Source organism: Podarcis cretensis (genome assembly GCF_951804945.1).
Source record: "Podarcis cretensis genome assembly, chromosome: 3".
Lineage (NCBI taxonomy): Eukaryota > Metazoa > Chordata > Lepidosauria > Squamata > Lacertidae > Podarcis > Podarcis cretensis.
The window spans coordinates 65,691,684-65,718,885 of record NC_137172.1 but is presented as its reverse complement, the minus strand read 5'-3'; the positions used below and the strand labels follow the sequence as shown (position 1 = coordinate 65,718,885).

The window sequence follows — 27,202 nt, the reverse complement described above, 5'->3', positions numbered from 1 at the left end:
GACATCATTTGAGTTCTGCTTTCAGTTGTGGGTAGGGCTGAGGTTAGCATGAAATGGATTACCTTTATCATTATCGCTGGTGGAAATGGCATATTCTGTTGGTTCTGCACAGATCCATTGAGCTAAGTTTTCTGATGAGGAAGAAAAACTAATGGGGCTAATCGAAATAGCAGTATTGGTGCACAGTCTCTATTGGTTGCAGTGGAAGCCTGTTGGCTCATGTCTGCCCCTCATATATTTCTTCGCAGATTGCTCGCCATCCAGGCACAATTCCCACAGTACTTTTTGTTAGACTAAGAATTAGTGAAGGGTATCTATTTTTTCATGCAAATTTACTCCTCGGTCCATGATGAAATGTTAATTAATGTAGTATCAATGTTCAATTGCTAACATCAAGTAAATATAAAACATTTCAGTCAAAACCTGCAAAGGCCGTTGCTATGAGAGAACATTTGGAAGTTGCCGCTGCGACAAAGAATGTGTTAAACTTGGAAACTGCTGTTTAGATTTCCAAGAAGCCTGTATAGAACCGGGTAAGCATCACTTTTTTGTATAAAATTTGTTCCCGTTCTTGAAGCAGCTTAGCATGTGGGTGAGCTGGGAGACACGAACCAGCTGCTGTCCTGTTACAGCTGTCCCATTGCCATTTCAAACCATCATAGTCTGATTAAAACACTCTGCATTTTTCCTAAACAAAATGCTGCTTCTAAGACTGCAGTGGTTATTGATGCTGTTCCATGAAAGTGCTTAGACATTTTAGAAAATGACAGAGCCTTCTGCAGGCAAAACAACTCAATTACTGCATACAATGACTAGGTCAGATGTCCCTGTATTGCGGGTCCCTGCAGAATATCTAAAGATTAGTGGTAGAGGGAATGAACTGGAAGGTAGGAGTGGTAGATGGGGAAGAAAGGTGTGCTGAGTTCTCTCTCCTACCTATTACTTTCCCCCTTAAGTCCTCTCCTCTGAGCTATTTCTCACCACCTTTGGTTCCCATATATGTTTTTGAAATGGCTGGGGCATTTTTGAAATGGCTGAACAGGTTTCAGGCAAGCATCTGGCTTCTGCTTTCTCCGTTCAAATCATGCCTCCCCACTGCCAGCTCATCTGATGTTTCCAGAAGTTTGCCACTCAATGCCTAGCTCGGCCCTAATACTTGACTCACAGAAAACACTATACAGTGGTACCTCAGTTTAAGAACAACCCTGTTTAAGAACTATTCAGTTTATGAACTCCGCAAAATCGGAAGTAGTATCCCAGTTTGCAAACTTTACCTCAGTCTAAGAACGGAATGTGAACGGTAGAAGGGCACTGGCGGCGGGAGGCCTCATTAGGGAAAGTGCGCCTCAGTTTGAGGACAGTTTCAGTTTAAGAACAGAGTTCCGGAACAGATTAAGTTTGTAAACCGAAGTACTACTGTATCCTATTAATGTCATGCCTTCTTCCCACCATGAAATCCTATGGGTCATGACTACTTTGCTAAGTTTCACCTAGCAGTTCTGTGAAAGTCAGTGGGGATGCATGAAAACTAATACAAATTTAATGTTTTGTTTTTTTTTTTTTTACTGATAATTCAGACTGATGCCAGATCAGCAAGGTGTAGTGGTTTTGTTCTCAGCATGAGTAGGAAGTTGTATCCTGACTTGAAAGGGAGCTAAACCATAAAGGGAGTTTAACACTTTTTTTCCTGTCATGTTTCAAGAATTTAGTATTGTATGGATATCAGGCCTGGCATAGGAAACGCCAAAGCCACAATGATTTTCCTGTTCCAGAGCTCCTCTTTATTCGTTTCTTTTTCTTTTGAAGCAGCACTCTGCTAATCCAGGAATTACAGTGATGCAATGTCAGGGGCATTATGGAGAACTAAAATAGCAGCCCCTGGCACTCCTCTGCAGGAGTCATAGAATCATAGAATCATAGAATCATAGAGTTGGAAGAGACCACAAGGGCCATCGAGTCCAACCCCCCTGCCAAGCAGGAAACACCATCAGAGCACTCCTGACATATGGTTGTCAAGCCTCTGCTTAAAGACCTCCAAAGAAGGAGACTCCACCACACTCCTTGGCAGCAAATTCCACTGTCAAACAGCTCTTACTGTCAGTTCTTCCTAATGTTTAGGTGGAATCTTCTTTCTTGTAGTTTGGAGCCATTGCTCCATGTCCGCTTCTCTGGAGCAGCAGAAAACAACCTTTCTCCCTCCTCAATGTGGCATCCTTTTATATATTTGAACATGGCTATCATATCACCCCTTAACCTCCTCTTCTCCAGGCTAAACATGCCCAGCTCCCTTAGCCGTTCCTCATAAGGCATCGTTTCCAGGCCTTTGACCATTTTGGTTGCCCTCCTCTGGACACGTTCCAGTTTGTCAGTGTCCTTCTTGAACTGTGGTGCCCAGAACTGGACACAGTACTCCAGGTGAGGTCTGACCAGAGCAGAATACAGTGGCACTATTACTTCCCTTGATCTAGATGCTATACTCCTATTGATGCAGCCCAGAATTGCATTGGCTTTTTTAGCTGCCATGTCACACTGTTGGCTCATGTCAAGTTTGTGGTCAACCAAGACTCCTAGATCCTTTTCACATGTACTGCTCTCAAGCCAGGTGTCACCCATCTTGTATTTGTGCCTCTCATTTTTTTGCCCAAGTGCAATACTTTACATTTCTCCCTGTTAAAATTCATCTTGTTTGTTTTGGCCCAGTTCTCTAATCTCTCAAGGTCGTTTTGAAGTGTGATCCTGTCCTCTGGGGTGTTAGCCACCCCTCCCAGTTTGGTGTCATCTGCAAATTTGATCAGGATGCCCTTGAGTCTATCATCCAAGTCGTTGATAAAGATGTTGAATAAGTAAAGATGTTGAATAAGTAAAGTCAGCTGCACCATTCTGGGACTCTTTGTTTTTCTCCTTCTTGGTGCTCCATTGAGTGCTGGGAACAAGGAAAAGAAGTAAGGCTCTGGGGAGCCCAGAGTAGTGCAAAGAGTGGTGCTTCTCTGTTGACTGCTTCCACTGTAGCTGCCTGCCTGCTCAAAGTAACATGAGCTGTTGTACTGCACAGTTGCTTCCTGCTGATAGTTCTGCCATCCCCATCTTCCCCAGAGGAATGCAGGCAGTGGCTCTTCTAAGTTGCAAGGTGGATAGGCAAAGAGGAAGCATCTTCTGGGCAAGGAATGGAGAAGATGATGAGTGGGGAGGAGCTGCTGTCTGTGCTACTGTGAGCTGCCTGTGCTGGCAATGGAAGAAAAGCATGGTTGCCTTGTACTACTCTGGGTTCCGCAGCCCCATATTGTTTTCTTTCTTTCCTGATAGTCAGTGGAGGGCTGGAAGTCAAATGAAAACAAATTAAACAGGCTGCAGGAGTCAGAATAGCATAGAAGGTGGCACTCTTCTTTTGGTGTGGTTGCCCACCAATGGTAGCAGAAGTGGTGACTTCTACTACTTTGTACCCAGGCCCCCATCTGCTAGTTAAGACTGCTAGGGATTGGGGGGGGATCATAAACATGGAGGTTTCCATATGGGCACCTTGCCAACAACCCCAAACCTGGAGTTAGATGTATGGAGATGATATTAAAATGACTAGCTTTTATAAAGGCAACATCTACCAAAGTGCCAGCAAAGAAACGACGGCTCCTTTGATTTGTACCCATATAATTGCATTCAGATATCCTTCTACACAATACCCAGTTCAGCCATAATTAACTAAAAGTGGGGTGGGTTCCATGCATTTGCAGCTCATATATGGAACTGTACCAAATTTCGGTGTGGGGAGAAGAACCGGCCAGAGTACCTCTGCTCCTGTTCAGAAGACTGTGTGAAAAATAACAACTGCTGTGTCAATTATTACTCAGTGTGTGAAGGTAAAATATTATGTTTGTTTTATCGCTGACTGGTTAAAAGCTGTGAAAGGGAAGTATTGGACTGGGTTATTTGCTGTACTTCGTCAATAGCTGCTTTGATTTGAAAAATCTAAGGAAATCTATCCTTGGTTGAGATCCAAAGAGCTACTGTTGCCATACTTGGAGTTGTCAAGCACATAGACACTTTATGGGGGGAAACAACAACAACTCTTATGTCAGGTAGCCTGTGCTTGAAAAACAATAAGTAAGTGTGGCAGATTATGCCCAATATTCAGGCGATTCAGGCAGGCTCCATCTGGAGTCTATTCTGGTTCTTCCTGATCTAGGGCTGACACAGACTCCACAACAGCATTCTGGCAATCTTAGGAATTGCCCAAAGGATTAGGGTACATTCTGTTGGGTTTTGTCTTCTCTCCTTCAAAAATGGGCTTGCTATTTGGATTTGGGGGATGCCGCTCAAGAATCACAATCCCACCAGTTAAGTGTAGCTGAAGAATCCTTTTAATCTTGACTTCACCCCCCCACCCCGGACCAGTCTAGATGTAATGGGGCCAACCAAATAATTTTGTCACTCACAGGTCTCCACCATTCACATATAGAACAGGGACTTTTGATGAAGCATTTGATTTTCACCTCAAATGGGGAGCATGGGTGGCGGCAGATGAACTTTCCATCCTCCTTATCCTTCTGTCATGTGTTTCATTGTTTCAGCCACTTTTCATGGTCTGGCTCACCAGCAGTAGCTGCATTGGGCTAAGAGAAAAATAGCTTGAGCAGCAGAGTTTGAAGGTGCAGCATGGGAATGGGCACAAGTCCCAAGACTGCTCCTATAGCTAGTAATGATAATGATAATGATAATGATAATGATAATGATAATGATAATGATATGGGAAGCAGCAGCCATCAGGCCAGCTCTGCTGGAATAAGCACTTTGAAGATTACAGCTTATTATCTCAGCGGAGGGGGGTTAAAAAGAAATGCTGTCAATATTCAAAATGACCTTTTCTTAATTGCTGCTATTTAGCGTTGAGATACAAGATGTAGCTTAGGTGCACACTCCCACACGATTATTATTTTTGTTTTAAAACTTTTTTTAAAAAAAGAACTGTGGATCCCATTATATATCTTAAATTGCTTTAAATTCCTTTGGGGGGCACTTTTTATGAGGTATTGGGACAGCCACAGTAGCAGATGGGACACCACCACTTCTCCTGACCTCCAGTTGAGCACATCTCTGCTACTTACTAGGAGATAGAGTAGAAGATCGTGGTGAGGTCAGTGCAGTACAAACACACCTGCAGAACCAATCTGACATTCCTGCTGGTGCATTTGTGCCATGCCGAGCTCCCTGCTGCTTGGCCCTTCCTGTCAACCTCCAGATAAGCAGCAGCAGTGTGATGGACCAGAGGGTAGGTGAGTGGGGGGAGGGCAACATACCATCTGCAACTGGCAGCTTCTTCAAGAAACAGAAGCCCCAATCCCACAGTTCTTTGGCTCCCAACCTATATCTTAGAATGAGTTCCTTGAAGTTGTACTCCTACTTTTTTTTTTTTAAAGAATGCATTAAATGGCCATGTTGATGGGTTTCAATTTCAGGAATGCATTGCTTTTAACTTCCCATACATTCATATCAAGTCAGTTTTCCCCTTTCACATAATTGAATGCTACTAACAATTGAATAATATACTGATATCCTTCTTTTTGAAAATAAGGAAGGACAAGCTGGCTTGAAGAAAAATGTGAGGACTTAAATGAACCCCAGTGCCCAGAAGGGTAAGAATCTGTATATCTTTTGCATCTTTTTAAAGAGAGGGTGCTGTGGCACTGTAAATCTTTCTGTAGTGGTTGTGCAGCAACTTCTGAAGGTGTCACATTCTCTTTTCCCTGCCATCCTTCCTGACGTAAGTTTCTCTCTTCATATATATTACCCTTGGCATTGGCTCCCTGCTCATTTCCTGACCCAGATTCATGTTCACTGAGGCTGATGGGAGTTGGACCATCTGAACAGCCATTAATGAACAGCCACCTATGCTTTAAACCATTCTTCCAGACTCTTCCTTTCCCAGTTTTCCATACATTTTTAATGAGATTATAAGGATTGAGCTGTTCATCATAAAGCTTGGCCCAGACTGGTTGTATTCAGACTTTTTGTGCTCCAACTAGAATTAGTCATTGCTCCCACAAGCATCAACACAAATGTTAGTGGGAGAGACCCAGCTAAAGTTAAGCACATTAATCCCATGGATTCCAGTTGGAATTCTAGTGGGGCAAGTCTCACTTTGTTCAAGGGGACTTATTTCCAAGTAAGTGCATATAGGATTGTTGCCTGAATATATATGACTTGGACTGGATCTTACCTACTGAGAATCAAAAGAGCAGCCGAGAAGGAAGCAGTATCACATTTGGAGGTGTTTTGCCCTTCTAGGCATATGATGTGGGCCAGTTTAAATGATATAGCCAGTTAAAATAAATATTCAACGAATTCCCACCCCACTCTTCATCCCAAATGAGCCCAGGGTGGCAAACATAAAAAAGTCAAAACAATACAATTTAAAGCAAAACAAAATATATTTAAAACAATTTAAAGACCAACTGAAACATCTCAAAACAATTTTTAAAATATCTAAAAATATTTAGAATATCTAAGAACATTTAAAAGTAATCACATACCCTCACAGCTGCTAATTTTCAAAGTTGCCAAGGCTAGTGTTTTTCAGCCATCAAATGTATTTCCTGGAGTGTATCTCCTATTTACAAGTCTGGTGGTAGGTGCATGCATGTTCTCAGTGACAGCAGCTAACCCAAGTCCACTCAGTGTTGGAAAACTCATTGTCATCTTGTAGAGCAAGGTAGTGCAATTTGATAAGACCTGACTGGAGTTTTGCTTTGCCTCTTTTTGTGGAATGAAGAATCCTGGTGTTTTGTCTGGATGCATTCTCAATGTTTGTGAACATTGTAAACAAGGCAAAGCTATCAATCTTCTTGGACGTAACAGTCACTTATATGAGGCAAACTGATTGACATATGACCAAAGGGAAACAGTTTGGATGAGTAGCGTACTATATTTAACTTGAGGTTTTTCTTACCAATGCCAAACCAGAAGACAATTTGCAAAAAGAAACAAGTTACTTCCCAACCTGTTATTTTAAATTGGCTAGACATTTCATTCAGTTAAAAAATTGGCACTAAGCATTGATTTGAAGTTCCTACGCTGCCTGAGGAATATAACTTAAAAAGATTTCATGTATATAATAAACTAACACTTCAAGCTTAGCCATTTTTCTCAGAAGTCCTACTAATTTCAGTGGAACATTAAAACAACCTTGCTGATCAGACCAAAGGACCATCTTGTCCAGCCTCCTTTTCTCCCAGTGGCCAACCAGGTGTCTCTGGGTTGTCCGTAAGCAGGACATAAGCCCAGTACTCCCCTCCCATTTGTGATTCCCAGCAGCTAGTATTCAAGACACTCCACTTCTGGCACCATAGCCATCATGGCTAGTAGCCATTGATGAATCTTACTTCCCACCAAATGTGCTTCAGAGAGCAGCCTTACCATGATAAAATCTGCTGCTATTTAAATGTTTCCTTGACTATAAAATAAACTCTAGTATGGAACAAAGAGCATGTGTGTGGAGGTGCTATCCAACTTGCAAAAGAGAAAAGGAATGATGGCTAAAAACTAAACAGAAGACAATCAGTTGCCTGCTGAAAAGTAAATGCACAACATTCTTATAGAAATATGAGAATTCTGGGTACTTAACCCCAATCCCAAGGATATTCTCTCAGCCTTTGTTTGTGTTTTGTGCCCATTTTTTTGAGATGACAGGTTTAGAACAGATTTGGTGAAGCTCAGATGATACATCCGCTCATAAGAAAAGTACAGAACTCCTTTCACACTTTCTTCAGAAAGCGTTGGTAATTTCATCACTACATTTGACTTAGAGAGGTGGATCATCAAGCCAAATCCACTGGTAGCAGCAGAAAACCTGCCTGAAGCATGTCTATCTTATTAAACGCTCCTCTCCAATAGAGGGTACTTTGGTATATAGTGAATACCTAGGTAAACTTAAAAGATCACCCAATTATTTTAGCTAAATGTGTCAAGTCCATCAAAACTAATTCAATCTCTTATTTTTGCATCCTGTTCTTACAGATCCCCAGTGATTGAGATTCTTTTAATTAATTAGCTTAACCAGTGCCCAACCAGTTCCGCAGGTTTCCCAGACATTTTTCCTAAATCTTTCAGGCTCCAGTCTGAGCTCATTACAGTACCTCTTATATAAACATCAAGTGATTGCCATTCTCTTTAATGACAACCCTTTAGGAATGCCATTCCCCATCACCACTCCTCGCTGTCCCTCCAACAATGTGATTGTATTGTAATCTTAAGGTTTTACAGGGACTGATTTCTATATGAATGTATTTTTTTTACTAGTTAGTACTTATGATAACCCTAGTTTAAATTATATGCTTTTACATATCATTTCCAGTGCATTATATTATATTTGGATATATTTATTAAATTATAATTAACAATATGTTATTGTTCTATATTTATTTGACTTCTGTGCCTTGTGGTTACCATTCTTTCTAAAATGTGGAAACTAACTTGAAGAAGCAAATAAATTGAAAGGACTCATTGTAGTTACCAAGGAGATACTGTAAATGAACTTTCCAGCATATTTATTGCACTAGAGTTGCCTTTAGCTAGGCTCATGGCAACATTTTTTGAAGCCCCTTATGCAGCATATGTCATTATGCTCCTTGCTATGTGTTCAGCGCTTTTTTCCCCTAGATCAGGCATCAGCAAACTTTTTCAGCAGGGGGCTGTCCCTCAAACCATGTGGGGGGGCTGGACTATATTTTGAAAAACAAAACAAAAATGAATTCCTATGCCCCACAAATAACCCACAGATGCATTTTAAATAAAAGCACACATTTTTTGTCATTGTAAAACACTAGGCAGGCTTCACAAATAACCCAGAAATGCATTTTAAATAAAAGGACACATTCTACTCATGTAAAAACATGCTGATTCCCAGACTGTCTGCCGGATTTAGAAGACGATTGGGCTGGATCCGGCCCCCGGGCCTTAGTTTGCCTACCCTATGTCTAGATGTTCAGTCTTTTCACACAATGAAAAAGGGTTTGGAAGTATGGCTTGAATTTATCTAAATGTGTGGCTCTTAAAAATTAGAATTGGTGAGATTGGTGCCTGTTAACCCTATTCAGGTGTCAAACAAACTGTGGAGCAGGTGACTGAGGGCTGCTGGCGCCTGCCCTCACCTTTGCATCTCTGCCGGCCTTTCAAAGGATCCTGGATCACAGGGAAGCATAAGCATATAGAGTGGCTCCCCTCTTCAGACTTTCCCTTCAATCTGTAGACAGCAGGGACATGATGGCATGTGTGGAGTCATTGGGTGTGATCCCGCTCTCTTATTTATGAGCACATGGGGGAGAGCACCCAAAGGGGCATAAAGAGTACTTGGAGAAAGAGTGAACAGCTAATAAATTCTTGCCTTTAACTGTCTCATTTCTAATTGCTCAGGTTTTCAAAACCTCCACTGTTGTTGTTTTCTTTGGATGGATTCAGAGCTGAGTATTTGCACACATGGGGTAGACTTCTTCCTGTTATTAACAAATTACGTGAGTAGCTTCTCTGTCTGAGCCACAGCATGTTGATCTATTAAGAATGTAATAATAAATCTAAACAGTACTTTCCCCTTGAACATGTTGTCTGCTCTCATGAGCTTCTCACACTTCCCGTAAACTCATTTTGACCCAAATGAGGGTGGCAGTTTTATAGCGGCTGATGAGTCAAAAGACAAGAGAGACTTTGATGAAGCCAAGCCTGGATTCTATGAAGGGCAGGCATGATTAAACAACTGTTACTGTGGCTGGACAGCGATCATTTTGAAAGTGACCACAGTTCAAAACATGGAAAAATTTGGCGAGACAAGACTCTTGGACTCTTAAGGAGTTAGTATTGGGGATGAGGGCAGAAGAATATTAAAAATAGAATATAAAAAGGTAAAGGTACCCCTGCCCGTACGGGCCAGTCTTGACAGACTCTGGGGTTGTGCGCCCATCTCACTTAAGAGGCCAGGGGCCAGCGCTGTCCGGAGACACTTCCGGGTCACGTGGCCAGCGTGACAAAGCTGCATCTGGCGAGCCAGAGCTGCACACGAAACGCTGTTTACCTTCCCGCTGGTAAGCGGTCCCTATTTATCTACTTGCACCCGGAGGTGCTTTCGAACTGCTAGGTTGGCAGGTGCTGGGACCGAGCAGCGGGAGCGCACCCCGCCGCAGGGATTCGAACCGCCGACCTTTCGATCGGCAAGTCCTAGGCGCTGAGGCTTTAACCCACAGCGCCACCTGCGTCCCATAAAAAATAGAATATAGTAAGCAAGAATTTCAGTTGACTTGATTTTTTTTTTAAAAAAATAAAGCAGCAACTCACACAACAAATGCCCAACACATGGTTTATTTATTTGAATTTCAAGCTGGGAGAGTTGGGGGGGGGGGGAGAGAGAGACAAGACAACCCCTGCTTTTCCCTCTAGCCACCTGTGCCTCCTGTAAATCTGCTCCAGAAGGGTGGCTGGGAATCTCCAGAATACAAAGGAGGTAGCAAGAGGGGAAGAGTAATTGGTGGAAACCACTGCCAGCCCTGACCTCCAGCGGGGGCTTCTGCCAGATTGAAGTGAACCAAACAAGCCTGTTTTAAAGCTGTTATAGGTAAAGCCTATGATTTTAGTCCAGAAAGTCCTGTATGTAAACAAAAGGCAGTTTTGCTCACCTAAATTGTTCATGTTGACTTCTGTTCCTGTTCCCCTCTATCTGTCCACCCTGCTTTAGTGTCTGTGTCCTATCTCATCAGGAGCAGTGGGTGTTTTTGTTTTGCGGTGTGTGTGTGTGTGTGTGTGTGTGTGTGTGTGTGTGTGTGTGTGTTATAGAGAGTTGCAGTGGGGAGATGGAAAGCCCCATTGTGCGTGAAAGCTCCATCACATCATTATACTTGTGCTTGCATATCTCTAGATCATATCCATTATGCATACTGGTGTGTAGCACTGCAAGAGCAAAGTATATGCAGTGGTATGCAGCATACTGAGAAAACAATGGAGCATTGATTGACTATATAAAAATTCAGGGGGCAGAATTAGCCTGTAACTTAGCAACATAGTAATTCCGTGGCAGTTCTTTGTTTAAATGTTTAGATATCTAAAAAGTTGTAAAGAGAGTGAGAGACAAGTGCTCAGTGGACATGTTTTGGCAACAGCACAGTATTTCTAATTTTACAATAATGTAAGCATTTATGTTGAATTAGCTTGCTAATCAGAACAGGGAACAGGTACAAACACATGCACACAAACCAGTTTCTATAACAACTTTCTTTTGCTATGTTTATTAGCTACAGCTGTCACATAAACACAGGCTAAGTTCATTTGGAAGGTGGCATGACATAGCATTGGTCTAAAAACTCTAAAGCAAGAGTAGTCAGTATGGTGCCCTCCAGACTCCTGTCATCCCTAACCATGGACTATGCTGCCTAAGGCTGATGGGAGTTGGGAGTCCAATAACACCATGTTGGCCACCCTGTTCTGAACCTTTGAGCCTGTAGCCTCCTATCATTCTGAGACAGAGGGGATGTTGGATATTTTAATTTTGACATGATTACCAAATATTTTCCGTGAGTTGAATTAAAGAAGCAAAATGTTTGCATGTCTAGTTTCTGAAAATCTCATTTATTTGAATATACAGTAAGGAATGTCCTTGTGGATTTACCTAGGAGGGTCAGCTGGACTTCTTTCAGGTCTTACCTAATGCTTCCTCATCCTGCTTAATAGTAGTGGGTGGTAGGGTAGCAGCGATTACCTGAAGGGAGAATGGGAGGTACAAGGCTGTGGCGAGGCCAGCACAGTGCGAATACACCAGCAGGAGCTGGTGGCATTGATTCCTCTGCTGGAAGGTCAGGCAAGTGCCATCACCCTGCTCTGCCATCCACTACTGCTCCTTAACCTGAAAAGCCCATAGTGTGAAAAGAGGATGAGGAGTGGAGGAATAAGGTCATGGGGCCTAATAAAAGCCCAGAAGGACTCCTGTCAAGGTGCCATTCGTTTGACCATGATTACCCATTTCAGAGTGGTAATGAATGGCATGTTACTTTAAGAAATGAGATGAGAAGGGCATTCTTTAGAATGTGTTTATGGTAGTATAAGTTCTGGAGATTATTTGTTTTCTTTTTAAGTTAGCACTAGAAACCAAAGACTGTCTCTGTAGATTTCTAAAGATTTAGTTTATTGATCTAGCAATGTAGGGTGGTCATAAACTGAAAACCACAAGAGGCAGAACTCTAAAGTGGAAAACTGTTAGCGTCAAAAGTTCCTATGTTATGTTTACTCTCTTTATGTTTTTGAGGGTCAGTTGATGCATTCATATTGCTATGTGGTAGCGATTTGCTATACAGAAACAAATTGCTATACAGTAGTGGTTGTCTGGGAGGAACTCCCCATGGCTCCCCCAGACAGTTTATGTGAATATAGTTGCCACTCGCTGTCACTGCAAGCCAGTTGTGCTCCAACCAGCTACCAATCCATAAATACAGCTGGCGAAATGACCTTTGGTGCAATTGACAATTTTGTCATATTCTTAGAGCACTTTGTAAAGTATTTGTATGAAAAAATATATTATCTGTCAATGTGGCATTGTTAGACAATTCTAATTTTATTTTGCTTCCTACAAAAGGAAAATGTGGAACATACGCTCATGGCATGAGACCAGTGTATCCATCAAAAACATTTCCCAATCATTACAGCATTGTCACGGTAAGAGCATCTTGGGATTCCTACACACACACACACACAACCTATGGAGGTAGAAAGTGGATTTCATTCTATTTCATTTTCAGGTCATATATTTAGTAAGAGAGCTGTAGTTATGCAAAATTGTACAATATTGCAGTCAGCACGTTTTAAGAGAATTTTGGCTCTCAAGTTCCATTGCTTGTTAATAGTGTAAGGATTCTTGTGGGAAACAGAAGGATAACTGCAGAAAATGCATAATGCAAATGTGTACCTGTGAAATGCCTAGATGCTAATACCAAGGAGGCAGACCAGTTCAGAGAGGTGGGCAGGGGCGGAGGAGGAAGAAATTAGCTGCTTGCCTAAGGCAGAGCTTTCATGTTGCTTTGTGCATGATAGCTGACAGAGACTAAAAGGGGTAGTTAATGAATCTTGTTATCCTTTTGCTAATAACTAGCCATTCTCACAGTCTCAGAAAGTGCTTTTTGACTGCTTCCCTCAAATTCAGATTCCTCAGTCAATGCCATTTCTTAAGTAAAACATTAGATCAGTGTCCTGAAAAAAGCAAATTAAGCCTTGTTATCATCTTTTTATCACCTGGATACTAGCAATTACCCCCAAGTAAGACTATAAATCCCAAGCCTGAACATCTGTATGTTGAGAGCAGGGGTAGCAGGGAATTGGAGTCTTAACAACATCTTGGAATCACCATTTTGACTACCCTTTAGAGACTCATAACCATTTAGGGTGCCTTGTTACTGTCAGTACTTTGTGGAAGAGATTCAGTCACATACCAGAGCTTTATATTTGCACAATTAAAGTGGATTAAAGTACCCTGTAATTCTTTCAATGAATCCACTTAAAAACAACCACAGATTTTGTGGTTTGGAAAGTGATGGGGTGCATAAACGATTAACAGGAAGGTGTGTAAACCCCCTGCCAACCAAATTAGGAGGAATGCAGGATGAATATTCATTTCCATATAACTGCCCATAAACAAAACAGCTCGAATGCTCAATCAGGACTGGACAAAGCTAACCACCAACTAAGCTTCATGCAAGCAAATCGGGATGAACATCAATAAAGAGGTTTGCTGGAGGAGCCCTTAGACAAAATCTGGTGAAGCAGAACACTTATGTTTCTAATATTTTACATGTGTGTAATGTGATATCTTTTGGCTAGGTTTTTTAAAGTATATTTTAACCTTTTGTTTGCCAAAAACTCAGTGACTTAAAAATATGAAAGCAGTCCATCCCTTTACATATCTTCTCCCCACCCCTTGAGTCCATGATGCTAATTGAAATACCATTCCCATCCCAGCCTTTCTTTACCCTCTTTCTTGTTCTGTCTCTCTTGCCTTTCAAATTAACACTGCCTCTTTGTTAATCTTCCCACACTCGTTAAGAGGTGTGTCCTACTAACCTGATGTCCTATGGGAATGGAGAGTATGCCCTACAAGCACCCCAAACTGTGGTGGGGCTGTACATTATAGGGAGAACAAAATAAAAAAATTCCTTCCAGTAGCACCTTAAAGACCAACTAAGTTAGTTCTAGGTATGAGCTTTTGTGTGCATGCACACTTCTTCAGATACACTGAAACAGAAGTCACCAGACCCTTCTATATAGTGAGAAGGTGGGGAGGGGTATTACTCAGAAGGGTGGTGGGATTGGGTGATTGGCAGATAGCTGTGATGAGCCTGTTGACGACTCTTAATGACTGCAATAGGTCTTACAGGAAAAAGCAAGGGGTGAGAAGGTGAAAAATGGCTTTGTCATGTATAATGAGATAAGAATCCAATGTCTTTGTTCAGACCAGGTCTCTCCATGGTTTTAAGTTTGGTGATAAGTTGCAATTCAGCAGCTTCTCTTTCCAGTCTATTTCTGAAATTATAGGGAGAGATTAGTAAAGATAAGCAGTATGTCAAGTTGGTTGGACCTGCAAGTGTTATTGCTCAAATACAGTCCCTTGTCCTCAGATGGTTGGAAGCAGAAGCAATGTTGATACATATGCAATGAATTAATCTTATTTTTTCAGGGCTTATACCCAGAATCCCATGGTCTAGTGGATAATAAAATGTACGACCCAAAGAGAAATGCTATCTTCACTCTCAGAAATGTAGAGAAGTTTAATCCACAGTGGTACCAAGGACAGCCAGTAAGTGCTAATTATATTATATTTTACTTATTTCATATCCTGCCCTTCCTGCCAAAAGATATATGCCAATATATTATATAATATATGCTAACAACCCATGAAAGAATTGAAAATGTAAGTATCTTTTGCTTTTATTTATCTTTTTTTTTAAAAAAGGAACCTATTCTAACTGAATATGTATTTATACTATTGCTATATTTATATAGCGTCATCAGTGTGCATTGCACTTTTCAGAGCACAAGAGGACAGGTCCCTGCCCCCAAAGAGCTTACAGTCTGAAATTCAGGGCAAGAGAAACAGACAAAAGAGATGGGGGGAGGGAACTGAAGTCAGGATTGAACTATCCAGTTATTTCAATTACACATGTTTGTATTAATTACAATTAATCTTTGGAACTGTGGTTGAAGGTGGGTTTGAAGGAAATTAAGCAAGGTGTTTGCATAAAGGTGCCTTGTGAAGCAGTTCCAGACAGACAGCAAAGCAGTAAGGGCAAAATCATTTCAGGGAACAGGTGATGGAACTGGATAACTGACCATCAAAAGGAAAGGATATGTCAGTAAAGGTATAAGAGACCAAGGCCATGGAGGGTTTGAAGGTAAAGACTAGAAGTTTATTGATTCCTCATTGGTGCAGCTGTTTCAGTTTCACATGCTTAAGCTTAGTTAGAGGCTGTGTACACAGTCCTGTTTATTCTGCAGTCAGTCCATTCCCACTGCTGCTTTGGCAAGTGGTGTAGAAAGGAGGTTAGCTGCAATCCATTAGGTCCATTAATTTCAGTGTGTCTACTCTGAGTCTAACTTATTTGAATACCACCCCATCTCTATCCTGTTGTTCATTATAACAGACTTTTTTTATATAGTTCCCCGACACCCACACATCAATTGATCTGATTTGAGAGAAAGAACAACTTAGCTGTGTTTTAAGCAGGAAATGTGTGGCTCCATTAGAGAAGAGCATAGAAACTAGAGAGTTGAGCCAACATTCATAGAAAAGGTTGGTCTTTGGGGAATGATTTAGAGGAAGTAAGAGAGGTGGCATCACACAGGCATTCCAGGAGGCAGTTTTAAGTATACAGGATGGCAAGGGAGAAACAGCGCAGAGGGCTTTGCAGGAGCAGGAAACCTTTGAACATCTGAACTCACTGCAAATAAAAGTAGACAACACTGAGCCACATGGGTCACTGACCTGACCTGACCTGGTAAAACCTATCTCTCCATGTTACTATAAATAGCTTTAAAATAAAGTTCACAAAATTCATCTTTAGAAAGACTTAATGAATAGCAATTGTCTATCCTTTCATACAGCTCTGGTTGACAGCTATGTATCAAGGACTAAAATCTGCCACGTTCTTTTGGCCTGGTTCAGATGTCGCCGTTAATGGAAGTTTTCCAGACATCTATAAAGTATACAATGGGTGAGTCTCTAAGTTGACGAACAACAAATACAAAAAACCCAGAATTTTAAAAAAGTTTTGAAACAGCACATCTTATTTCTTCTACCAATATCACAATAGGAAGAACATATTCCTCAATTCATCAAATAGTCATTTGTTTTTCTTTTGCTTTAACAAGGCAGGCTCATCCAATCCGTCCTTGATTTATGTCTCATCCATGTCTATCTTCCACAGAAATGGCCTTTCACTTGGCCTCTACCCATCTTTTTCTTAGGAACTGCAACTCAGCCATCTTCACCTCCTCTCTTCATCATCTCCACCAATGAATCCCAGACCAAATGAATTAATACAAAGCAAATACAAAGGGACGCAGGTGGCACTGTGGTCTAAACCACAGAGTCTAGGGCTTGCCGATCAGAAGGTTGGCGGTTTGAGCTCCCATTGCTCACTCCCAGCTCCTGCCAACCTAGCAGTTCGAAAGCACATCAAAGTGCAAGTAGATAAATAGGTTGGAAGGTAAACGGCATTTCCGTGTACTGCTCTGGTTTCACCAGAAGTGGCTTAGTCATGCTGGCCACATGACCTGGAAGCTGTCTGCGGACAAACATCTGCTCCCTTGGCCTATAGAGCGAGAAGATCGCCACAACCCCAGAGTCGTCTGCGACTGGACCTAACGGTCAGGGGTACCTTTACCTTTACCTTTAAATACTAATAAATAAAGCAGGTACTTCAGTGCAGATACACAAACATTAAAAAATGCTCTGAGGACAACAGAATCCACCTGTACAGATTTAATGGGTAATACCTAGTCACCGTGTTTTGGAGCTGAAGTCTTTTTTATTATTATTATTTATTTAGGTCAGTGTCGTATGGAGAAAGAGTAATGACTTTTCTTAAATGGCTACAGTTACCAGAAGGGGAAAGGTAAGCATGACATTTCAAAGCTATACTTGTGCTTAGAACTGTTAGAAAACCAGGACAATGATTAACTTGAATGCTATTTGCCTTGGATCCAGACTGGGCTCTTCCACAAACAGAACAATATTTGACCCTGCGGAGACTCCTGCTGGCAGAAGTGGGAAGGAAGAAATTTTTGCTGCTTCCCTTTTTTCTCCACCATCCTTCTTGCCACCTCCCTCACTGTTTTGGAGGGTTCCCCTGGTCCTCTGGAGTGGATTTCCAAGACCAAGGGGAAGCACAGTAGAAGGAGAAATGATGGAATCCACACCTTCATCTGCCAGCAGAAACATCCCTTGGGCAGAATTCTGCTTGTGGGATCTTGGGGACATCTATCACTGCATAATGCTGTGCATTTTAGCAAGATCACCAAGTTACGCCGGTTTCCATCTACCTGTAAGATATGTATTCAGTTTCTAACTCCAGATGTGTAGCTGTGGTAGCAATATACAGTGTGGCGGTACATTAAAGTGTAACACATTAGTTGTGGCATGAGCTTCCATGAGCTTTCACTGTACTGATGCAGCATCTGAAGAAGGTCCATGTGAAAAAATAGGGTCTTGCAGCAAAGTACATTTGTTACAGCATGATCAGCACTTAATCCCCTTTAATGATCGGCACTTAATCCCCTTTAATTTTCATTGGCAGATACTTGGGTACACATTTCACTTTCCCACTGAAATCAGCAGGATTCATGTGTGCTTGACTTTGCATGGATTGTGGTCTTAGGCTGCCACCATATGCACATCTGCTTGGGAGTTCAGCCCACTCATTGCTTATGGGGTTGGGCTGCATTGAACCACAAGTTTTGTTGTTTTTGCTTCAGTGAACAACAAACAGTTTCCAGAGTTATTTTAAGCTGTTGCAGAAAAAGCGATGAAAGGTCTTGTGGCACCATAAAGCCGTACATATTTATTGCAGCACAGGCTTTCATGGAGAAAAAAGCTTTCATGCCAGCGCATATATATGCATGCCACATTATTATTATTTATCATCGTTTGTGTAGCATTTTCAAGGGTTCCAAAGTACTTCTCATGCATTTTGAAGGGTTTCCAAGTACTTTTCATGCATTATCTAGTTACAATCTTAACCCGCTTAAGTGGCAGAGTAATCTAACCCCCATTTGCACTCGGCTGGTGTTGGATTACATGTCCCTCTGCCCAGTCCTGTGTGCCACCTGTGTGCAGAGTTCCCCTTTCTGCCTGCCAAATACAAGAGCAGCAGGAAGTGCTTCTAGTGAGTTTCCTGGCAGTGGCAACCAGCAGAGAACTCTAGAGAGGGGCTGTGCCAGTTGACGATTTGTTTTGATTCCAAGCCAGCCCTGTTGCCATCATGTGCTAGCATTGCCTCCGATCCAGGGCTGATCAATGTACCATCTCCCAACTGCTGGAGCAATTTCTCTTCCCCCTTTCACCTTCCATGCTTAGCAAGGATGTGAATGTGAATGTGCTGGGGCCCCCACTGCTCCATTAAACCTGCCAGACAGTAGCAGGATTAGGAGTGCATTCTCAGTCCTTGTTATTCTTCATATCTCTCATCTGGGGAGGCATGACTAAGGATGAGGGAGAATGGCTTGCCTAAGGCCACCTAATGAGTTTATGGCAGAGGCGAGATTCAAACTGGAGATTTCTTGATTCATAACTCATTCTGTTCTCTTAGCTGGTGCAGCACACCTGTTCTCTAATATATGTAAGCTAGGATATTCAGCTATTCTGTAATGGTGTTGCAAGACCCTTTCTTGTTCTTGGTGCACACTTATTTCTCATAAATAATATTGAATCGAAATATTTCCACGCTTCTCTCTGAATTTATATGTAAAATATTAAAATGTTGGTGCTGTTTGATATAGACCACACCTTTACACTCTGTATTTAGAAGAACCAGATTCCTCAGGCCACAGATATGGACCAGTTAGCAGTGAAGTAAGTAACTTCATATAATTTTACTTTTGGTTTTAATGTTAAGTTCTGTAATTGCTCAGGGATGTGATTTTTTTAAAAAAGAGATTTGTTGGAAGCTTACATGTACAGCAGCATTTTAATAACAGCACTTCCCAGTTCACACCTAATGCTCAGCTAAACCATGGCACAGTGTGAATTTCTCTGGTCCTTCTGCTGCTATGCTACCCCAGACTAAGCCTGCAATCTGCACCTCTCTTACCTGGGAGTAAGCCCCAGTGAATTCAACGAAACGTGCTTCTGAGAAGATATGGTTAGGATTGTGTTGTAAACCATGGTTTGGCTTAGCATTATGCATTAACCGGGCCATGGTGTATTACATGTAACTGACAACCTCTTAATTTAAGCCATTAAATATAAAAAATAAGACACATCTTTCTTCTAACTATATTTGTGATGCTTTCCAAAATACCAGTCTAGATTTCCATTTGTTTCTGTGTATGTATGTCAGGCTGTAGGCCTAGAGAGAAAAGTTTTTTCTATGTGAGTAACTTGTTGAAATATTGAAAATATTAATCGCCGTTAACTTTTATTTACATGTTAAGTTATCATTGGTTTTGCCTCTCCTTTTCCCCCCCTTGCAGGTCATTCTTGCATTACAGAGAGTAGACAGCATAGTTGGGCTACTGATGGATGGACTTAAGCAGATGAACCTCCACAATTGCATTAACATTATTCTGCTTTCTGATCATGGTAAGCTTATTTAAATTATGCAGGTCTTGTTTGAACACTTCTTTTAAAAACAAACAAACAAATAATAAGTATATTTTTCAATATTCTGGTGTTTTATTGGTTATATTTTGTTTTACTGTAATTTTGTGTTGAGCTACCTAGAGAACCGTGGTTACAGTGCAGCCTATAAATTTTATGTGTGAATGAATACATATTTTCTCTAACTTGATTTGGTTCACACTCTTCATTATTTGTAATATCTCATATCAGTATCTCAGAAAGGTCCAGAATAAATGGAAGTAAATCCAGTTTAAGTCACAGTGACTTACTTCCATGTTTAGGATTGAGGTGGAGAAACAAAAACATAGGCAACAATTTGCAACATTTATGGTACAATTGAAACAACCTGCTGGGGTGGGGAGATTGGATCCAGCAGCTCTTGGGTTGTCCCAACTGTATAAATTCTCCACCCTGGCTCAGATGAGCAGCATAAATTATGTGAGCATAACCCGCCAACCCCCACACTGCCAAAAATAAGGGGATGATCCAGGGGAGTGGCTGGAGCAGGAAGGAGAAATAGCAGCGTGACCCTGATCCCAAACCTCCTTCAGCTCTTTCATTAGATTTAGTGACCCGACAGAAGTTACACCATTTCCTGTAGTTTGGATTGCTCTGTTATTGAAATGTCAAAGTCTATTTATACTACTAAGGCTGCAATCCTATACACACTTATCTGGGGGTAAGTTCCACTGAACTTGATGAGGCTTGCTTCTGAGTAGACATGTACAGGATTGTGCCATTCATTTGTTGTTCATGTCTTTCTAGTAATTTTGCTTGGTGAGTTATGTTGTCTCAGTGAGCTATTCTTAAAAAGAGTCTTTCTTTCTTTCTTTCTTTCTTTCTTTCTTTCTTTCTTTCTTTGAAGGAATGGAGGCAGCAAGCTGCAGCAAATCAGCATACCTCAATACATACTTGGATAGTGTTCAAGACTTGTTTGTAGTACCTGGACCTGCAGCTCGCTTGAGACCCCAAAAAGTTCCAGATGAGTATTACTCTTGTATGTAACTACTAGACTAATTTATACTACTTATCTGTGTGTGTTGCAACTTTCAAAGTACAGCAAAATAAATATTGGAACGAGCCTGTACTACAAGAGGTCCATAACAAAATAACCATGTCAAGCTTCTCTCCTGCTTCAGTCCTGGGAATGGTTGACCTTTGTTTGACCAAAGAGCAGGTTAAAATGTAAACTGAACAAATAAATGAATTATTGTGTTCATTACCTGCATCTGAAACAACTTATAAGCACCAGATCACAAGCCACACCTAGTTTTTGGAGGAGGAAAACAAGAAAAAAAATATTCTGAATCCCAGAAGCCAGAACAGCAAGAGGGACCACTGTGCAGTGAAAGCAGCGATCCTTCTTGCTGTTCTGGCTTCTGGGATAGCTGTGCAGCCTGCATTCGCTCCATAAGACGCACACACATTTCCCCTTACTTTTTAGGAGGGAAAAAGTGAGTCTTATAGAGCAAAAAATACGGTATATACACAGAAGTAAGTCCTATTGAATTCAGTGGGGCTTATTCCCAGGTCAGTGAGGTAAAGATTGCAGCAGAAATTATAGAACAATGCATCATTGCACTGGAGCTTTTCTCTGTGTCAACTCTTCAGTGATTTAATCACTTGAAAGGCATAACTTAAGTGTTTTGGAACACTTAAGCTGGTTGGATATGGGGAGGTAAAAAAAGAACTCTAGTTTTTGCAGGCATATTCTTCAGGGTTATATACAAATGCAACCACTGACTATCTTGAGGCACAACCCCAGTATCCTATCAATATAATACAATACAATAAGATGCCACATGTAATCATACTTTGGTCGAGCACGTGACTCTTAATCTCAGGGTCATGAGTTTGAGCCCCACATTGAGCAAAAGATTCCTGCATTGCAGGGAGTTGGAGTAGATGGCACTTGTGGCCCTTTCGAAATCTACAGTTCCATGATGCATTTTTAGTCCACAGTCTCTTAACTTTCTTTCGCAGAAGTGAATAAATGCAATTGATTTCTTTTGGGGGGAAATACAGAGCTGGCACATTTTAAGGCAATTAAACTGTTTCATACCAAGGGCATGCTATTTGAAAGAACACAAAACTCGAGTAGGTTCCAGAAAGATGACAGTTGCTGCTTGTTTTTATTTATTTAGACACTTCTCTATGTTTAACTAATGTATTGAGCACTCAGAGAAATCTCACATTACTCAAGTAAGTTGTGTGTTAAATGAACGATTGGAGAGCTTTTCAGCCAAGTTTGCCTGATGCCAGCATGGGACTGTCCACATTGGTTTTTGACACCCTTGTGTTATGCTGTATGGTAAAGAGTTGCTTTTGGTGTGGATAAGGCTATGGCAAAAAAGAGAGAGTCATGAATGCTTGCTAGGGAATATGAAGTATTTTGCAGTTTTTAAATCACCATGACTTATTAGGACATCCTTTATTTTCATTTTTCTTTTGACCTTTAGGTAACTAATTATTTCATCTAACTCTTCCAGTTGATTACGAAGGCATTGTAAGAAACCTTACAGTAAGTATAGTCATTACTCTCTGCCCAGTTGTAAAATTATAGCTACGTTCTTTATCAGGCTTACCCTTATGGGTATGACACCAAATCACAGGGAAGTGGCTACCATGATGGGGTGAGAGAGAGAGAGACAGAGAGAGAGAGAGAAGGGGACCTGAAAGTTTTCTATAGAAGCATTTCAATAGGTTTCCTGTTTGAGTTATTCAAGTGTTTCCATTTGGGAACACTTAAAATTTGCAAGCGTAACGGGGTTAAATATGTGTTTTTAATTTCAACATTTTCAGTGCTTGGTTCCAAATCAACCTTTCAAGGCATACCTGAAGCAACTGCTCCCCAAGCGATTTCATTATGCCAAGAATGACCGGATTGAGCCAGTGCATTTTTATATGGACCAGCAATGGCAGCTTGCTCGGTAAGTGGCCACTCTTTCGTTCCTGGCTATGAAAATTTAATTTTTTTACAGGGCCCATGAACTCTACTTGTGCTTGGAAGCATTGTTTCATTCCAGCACCATAACACAAATTGTATGTTTCTGAGTTTTCTTGCTTATTTCTATTAAGTGGGATCAAATTATATATTTGTAACCTTTCTTGAGTTTTCCCTTCTGCTAGTTTGTTGGATTTTGAGGCTGAGCTTTGCTGGTTAGAAGAATTTTAAGGAGCAGGACAAGGAGTTAGTCCTGGATATGGAAAGGGAAAAGAAGCTAATGAAGAGATTTGAGAAGCATCCCTGGGCGTAGCTAGGATTTAGGGGGGTGGGGTGGTGGCAAAACCTCAGTTAAGTATTTTTCTTTATTTACTTGATGGGAGGGTAGCCTCCCCCCCCCCCCGCCGCCCTTGGCTATGACAATGGAAACAGCATTACATAGTCTCAGCAGATGGTGCTCTGGATAGTAGGAAGAGGAACAAATTGTGAAAAAGGAAGGTTTGAGGCTCAGTGGTTGCACTAGTCAAGCTTTTTCTGTAATGCCAGTTGGCAGGTATTGCCCGTTATCGATTCATGTCTGTGTTTTGTAGGATGCCCTCTGAGCTCAAGTATTGCACTGGTGGATTCCATGGGTCCGACAATGCATTTGCAAATATGCAGGTAAATAGGATCTCTCCCCTCTGTGCGCTTCCAAGGCTTTTAATGATGCTGGGGTAGCTTTGATGCTGGGATCTCTATCATGCTCTCTCTATGTTTCTCACTCATGCCTGACCACTGACTCTCCTTGCCATCTAGACTTGTGTCCTGCCTACTTAGGCTTATTCCAATTACCTGTATTATGGGGCCAGGAGACACCTGTGAGCTAATCTATATATCTTTAAAAGATCCCCCACTGTATTGCTTTCATGGGACTGTTCCAAATTCGGTTGTAGGTGAAGAATTTTATATCTTGACAGCCAGCATTTTAAATTATCTCACTTTTGATACTTGGATTAAGAACCCATACGTTTATAAAATGCCAGAGATGTGGCATTTATCGTACTTTAAATAGCAGATTCTGTCCTGTTCTGAGTGTGATGGGGTGGGATGAGACTGGGTAACCCAACATTTATTCTTCTGTACATCTGCAGAGTATGTAGTCCAAATACATGGCACAGGTATCATCCTTGTATCAGCTCTTGTCTGCTAGATTTTTCTGGTGACTGGAGCAGTCTTATAGCTAGATCTTGGTTTTATTAAATGTGCAACTTGCATAAGAATTCAAAAGAATGGTCTTTGCAGGGGACAAGTAGTAGTTTAAGATCTTTACTGTAGGAACATCTGTTGTTACCGAGAAGCATGGCATGCTAATGTTCTTTATAGCAAACAGCAGTGGCTGCACAAATAACAGCTGTTAAAAAAAAATTACCACAAGAGATAAGAAACTCACTCGCCTTGAATGTAGCAGTTATTTGCTTTTGTTTGTCTTGAGGGATGCAGCTGTAGTCTGAATAAAGGTAGATTATAACATTTATGTCATGACTTCAATAACATTTGCAAGGAAATACATATTGTATTTGCTCAAAGAAAGTAAAAAAGAACCTCAACTGGAACATTTGCAACAATGTAAGCCTCCTGACAGATAATGTTAGATCAAACTTGGTTTTTTGTTTTGTTTTTAAAGCTGGGTTTCCTGTATGCCGTTAAAAAGGGCTATCTCAGTCTTACATGTTTAGATAAATTTAAGGGCTACATAGACACAGGGGCATAGTTACTCACTGTTTACTTCTGCTGGAGACAGTTCTGAAAAATATATGTGAATCAACTATATATTCCTCATACACACAGTCTACAGTAGAGGAGTCTGTTGAAAGGTTGTTCTGATTTCCCCTGAAATAACTTTAACAGAGAATCAATTAAGATGAGCTTAGACTGCATTTGTATTCAGATCAATTTAGCAATTATTAGTTAAAGACTAGCAGTGCAAACTTATAGAAGTAGTAGAAATAGAATTAATCATGCCTACTCTCAGATAAATGAGAATAGGACTATATCCTAAATGGATGTTCCAAATGAGTGTGTGTTACACACTGAGAGAGAGGGGGGGAGAAAGGGAGATGTTCATTTCATACAAATAAAACATAATTTATGTTTTATTCTAGGCTCTGTTTATTGGGTTTGGACCTGGATTCAAGATTCAAAATGAAGTTGATCCCTTCGAAAACATTGAGATCTACAATTTAATGTGTGGTATGGTAAAGTGGCTGCTTCCCCCCATCTCGCAAAGCTTTTGGAAAAATAGTTTTTGATTGGACTGGAGTTTTACATGCACATTATGGATACATTTCTTATAGTGGGAAACTGCTGGACTCTGCTGTCTCCTGCCCAATTTTCAATCTGACAACAGCAACCCAACATTTCTTTTAAGCCCCTTCTTGTCCTCTTCCTATTTATTCTCTTTCTATACGTGTATCATCTTCTCAGGATTCCCATATCTTACTATTTCCCCTTTCTTGGAGCTCTCTTTACCCATTGCAAACTGCCCCACACTTAAATAAGTGTTTAACTAGATATGAGGTTTGTGTGTGTATGTGGATATTTGAGGGAAGTGCCAAGTTTCATGGGTTTTGGGACATAGACAAGAAGCCAAATAAGCCTCCAGCTTCACCATAAAGACATGTTTTGTTGTCTTAAATTTTGAAACTTTGCAAGTGATGAAATGCAGTCTCAACATACAGATTCATGGGAGCTGTATATTAAAGCTCTCTTGCATGGCCCTTGATGAACTGATTATCCAGATTAATAGCTTGTTTCCCCTTAGCATCAATAGCGCTATCATTTTCTCAGTGTGCATTTATTGAAATAGTTGTCCCTGTGCATAGACTTCTCTTTGGGAGAAAACTGTTTGTAAATACTATTCACTCTTATGAAATCCCTGTCAGTTTGAGGTTGCATTGGACTGCTCTTTACTAGGGAATGAATTTTAGCTTCTCGTGTATTAGCAGCAGCTTCACAGCCTGCAAAGGGCCCAAGCTTTTGCTTCACCTCTAGAACCTTTGTCAACAGTGAAGCTATTGCCCTGTGAAGGAAATGAGAGAGAAATTCTTGCAATTGTAGACTATTCCTGTAGGCTGAATCAGGGTTGGGGTTTGCCAGTTTGCAAGTGTGCCTTATAGAAGGCAGAAGATCTCAAGCTGTTTTCTATACATATGACAGGCAGTGTTTCTTGGGTAGTGAGCAGACTATAATATACTGTATTTAAAGATTTGCTTGTTCCCATATGAGTCTGCCTACTCACTGATATATTTAGAGGAAGCACAACTTCACATCTCAATACTGTCCGAGGTCCTGGTCAGTGGTAGTACCCAGGCTCTGGAATTCTGTCTCCCAGGAGACCCACCTGTAGCATGTGATTACTTTATTTTACTGTCTTATATTTTTATGCTTATGACCTGCTTCCAGTGGGCCTTTCAGTTGACCATCAGCATAGATAGAATTAAAAAATGTCAGAAATTCTAAAGACATGGCACTTTCATGATCATAGTTGCAAATGGACTGCACTGCAGAAGTGCATCTTTGAACATCTTTGCCATTGTTTTCTGAACAACTGTAGATCTACTCGGCTTGACACCGGCTCCCAACAATGGAACCCATGGCAGCCTCAACCACCTTTTAAAGAAGGCCAGTTATATGCCAAGATATCCCAAAGAAGAAAGCCTTCCTTCGACATGCCCTCCCACACAACAGAGAAGCTCTGCAGATAACCGTGGCTGCCCATGTGATTTTTCAGTAAGTATTCATGAGACCAAAAAAATATATGTAGCAATTGAAGGCAATCCTGGCTAAACCCATGGAGTCCTGCATAAGCTGTGTCAATATCACCTGGCATTCAGCGATGTCAATGAGGGATTTCTATGGTTTGTAATAAGTTTTTTTTTTTAAAAAACCAACCTTTAAATATCTATATTTCTAACCCACTCTTCATAACAATGTGATACCAGGGAGGGTTATCAACCAATACAATCATAACCCAAAAATAAAAGGAGCAGATAAAATCACAGCAAGGGCAGCAATAACAAGAATAATCAATATCTGGCCATATGGTCACCCCTGTAAAGGCTGGATGGAATAGGTGGTTTTCGGTTGACATTGGAAGCTTATCAGTGTTGGTGCCAGTCATAGTTCAAGGGAAAGGACAAACCATGATGGCAGTGAGAGTGAGAGGTCTGTCCCTCAATGCTGCGTAACAGATGTCACTGGGATGAGGAACAGCTAGGAGAACCTCAGCTATTGATCTTAGCATGTTGTTTTAGAACTTTATAAGTCATTACTAGTGTCTTGAATTTTGCTCTCACAAGATCAGTGCAATAGGATTCCAAGGACCTGAACCAGTCAGCTGACTAGCCCAGCCCCCAGATGATGATGTGAATTCA

At 41.1% G+C, this 27,202-nt stretch overlaps 1 protein-coding gene across 1 annotated transcript in view; it reads left to right on the top strand.

The window, feature by feature from the left end:
* The window catches only part of ENPP1 (ectonucleotide pyrophosphatase/phosphodiesterase 1), a 49,974-nt gene that overhangs the window by 15,187 nt on the left and 7,585 nt on the right, over nucleotides 1-27,202 (top strand). Inside the window, exons 3-18 of the mRNA XM_079970637.1 lie at nucleotides 417-533; nucleotides 3,726-3,851; nucleotides 5,564-5,624; nucleotides 9,400-9,497; nucleotides 12,596-12,675; nucleotides 14,687-14,806; nucleotides 16,111-16,220; nucleotides 17,058-17,123; nucleotides 19,006-19,078; nucleotides 19,699-19,807; nucleotides 20,712-20,843; nucleotides 22,336-22,367; nucleotides 22,649-22,776; nucleotides 23,381-23,450; nucleotides 24,932-25,019; nucleotides 26,383-26,558. Of these exons, the coding sequence (XP_079826763.1) occupies nucleotides 417-533; nucleotides 3,726-3,851; nucleotides 5,564-5,624; nucleotides 9,400-9,497; nucleotides 12,596-12,675; nucleotides 14,687-14,806; nucleotides 16,111-16,220; nucleotides 17,058-17,123; nucleotides 19,006-19,078; nucleotides 19,699-19,807; nucleotides 20,712-20,843; nucleotides 22,336-22,367; nucleotides 22,649-22,776; nucleotides 23,381-23,450; nucleotides 24,932-25,019; nucleotides 26,383-26,558 (1,586 nt within the window). The remainder of the gene's footprint in view (nucleotides 1-416; nucleotides 534-3,725; nucleotides 3,852-5,563; nucleotides 5,625-9,399; nucleotides 9,498-12,595; nucleotides 12,676-14,686; nucleotides 14,807-16,110; nucleotides 16,221-17,057; nucleotides 17,124-19,005; nucleotides 19,079-19,698; nucleotides 19,808-20,711; nucleotides 20,844-22,335; nucleotides 22,368-22,648; nucleotides 22,777-23,380; nucleotides 23,451-24,931; nucleotides 25,020-26,382; nucleotides 26,559-27,202) is intronic.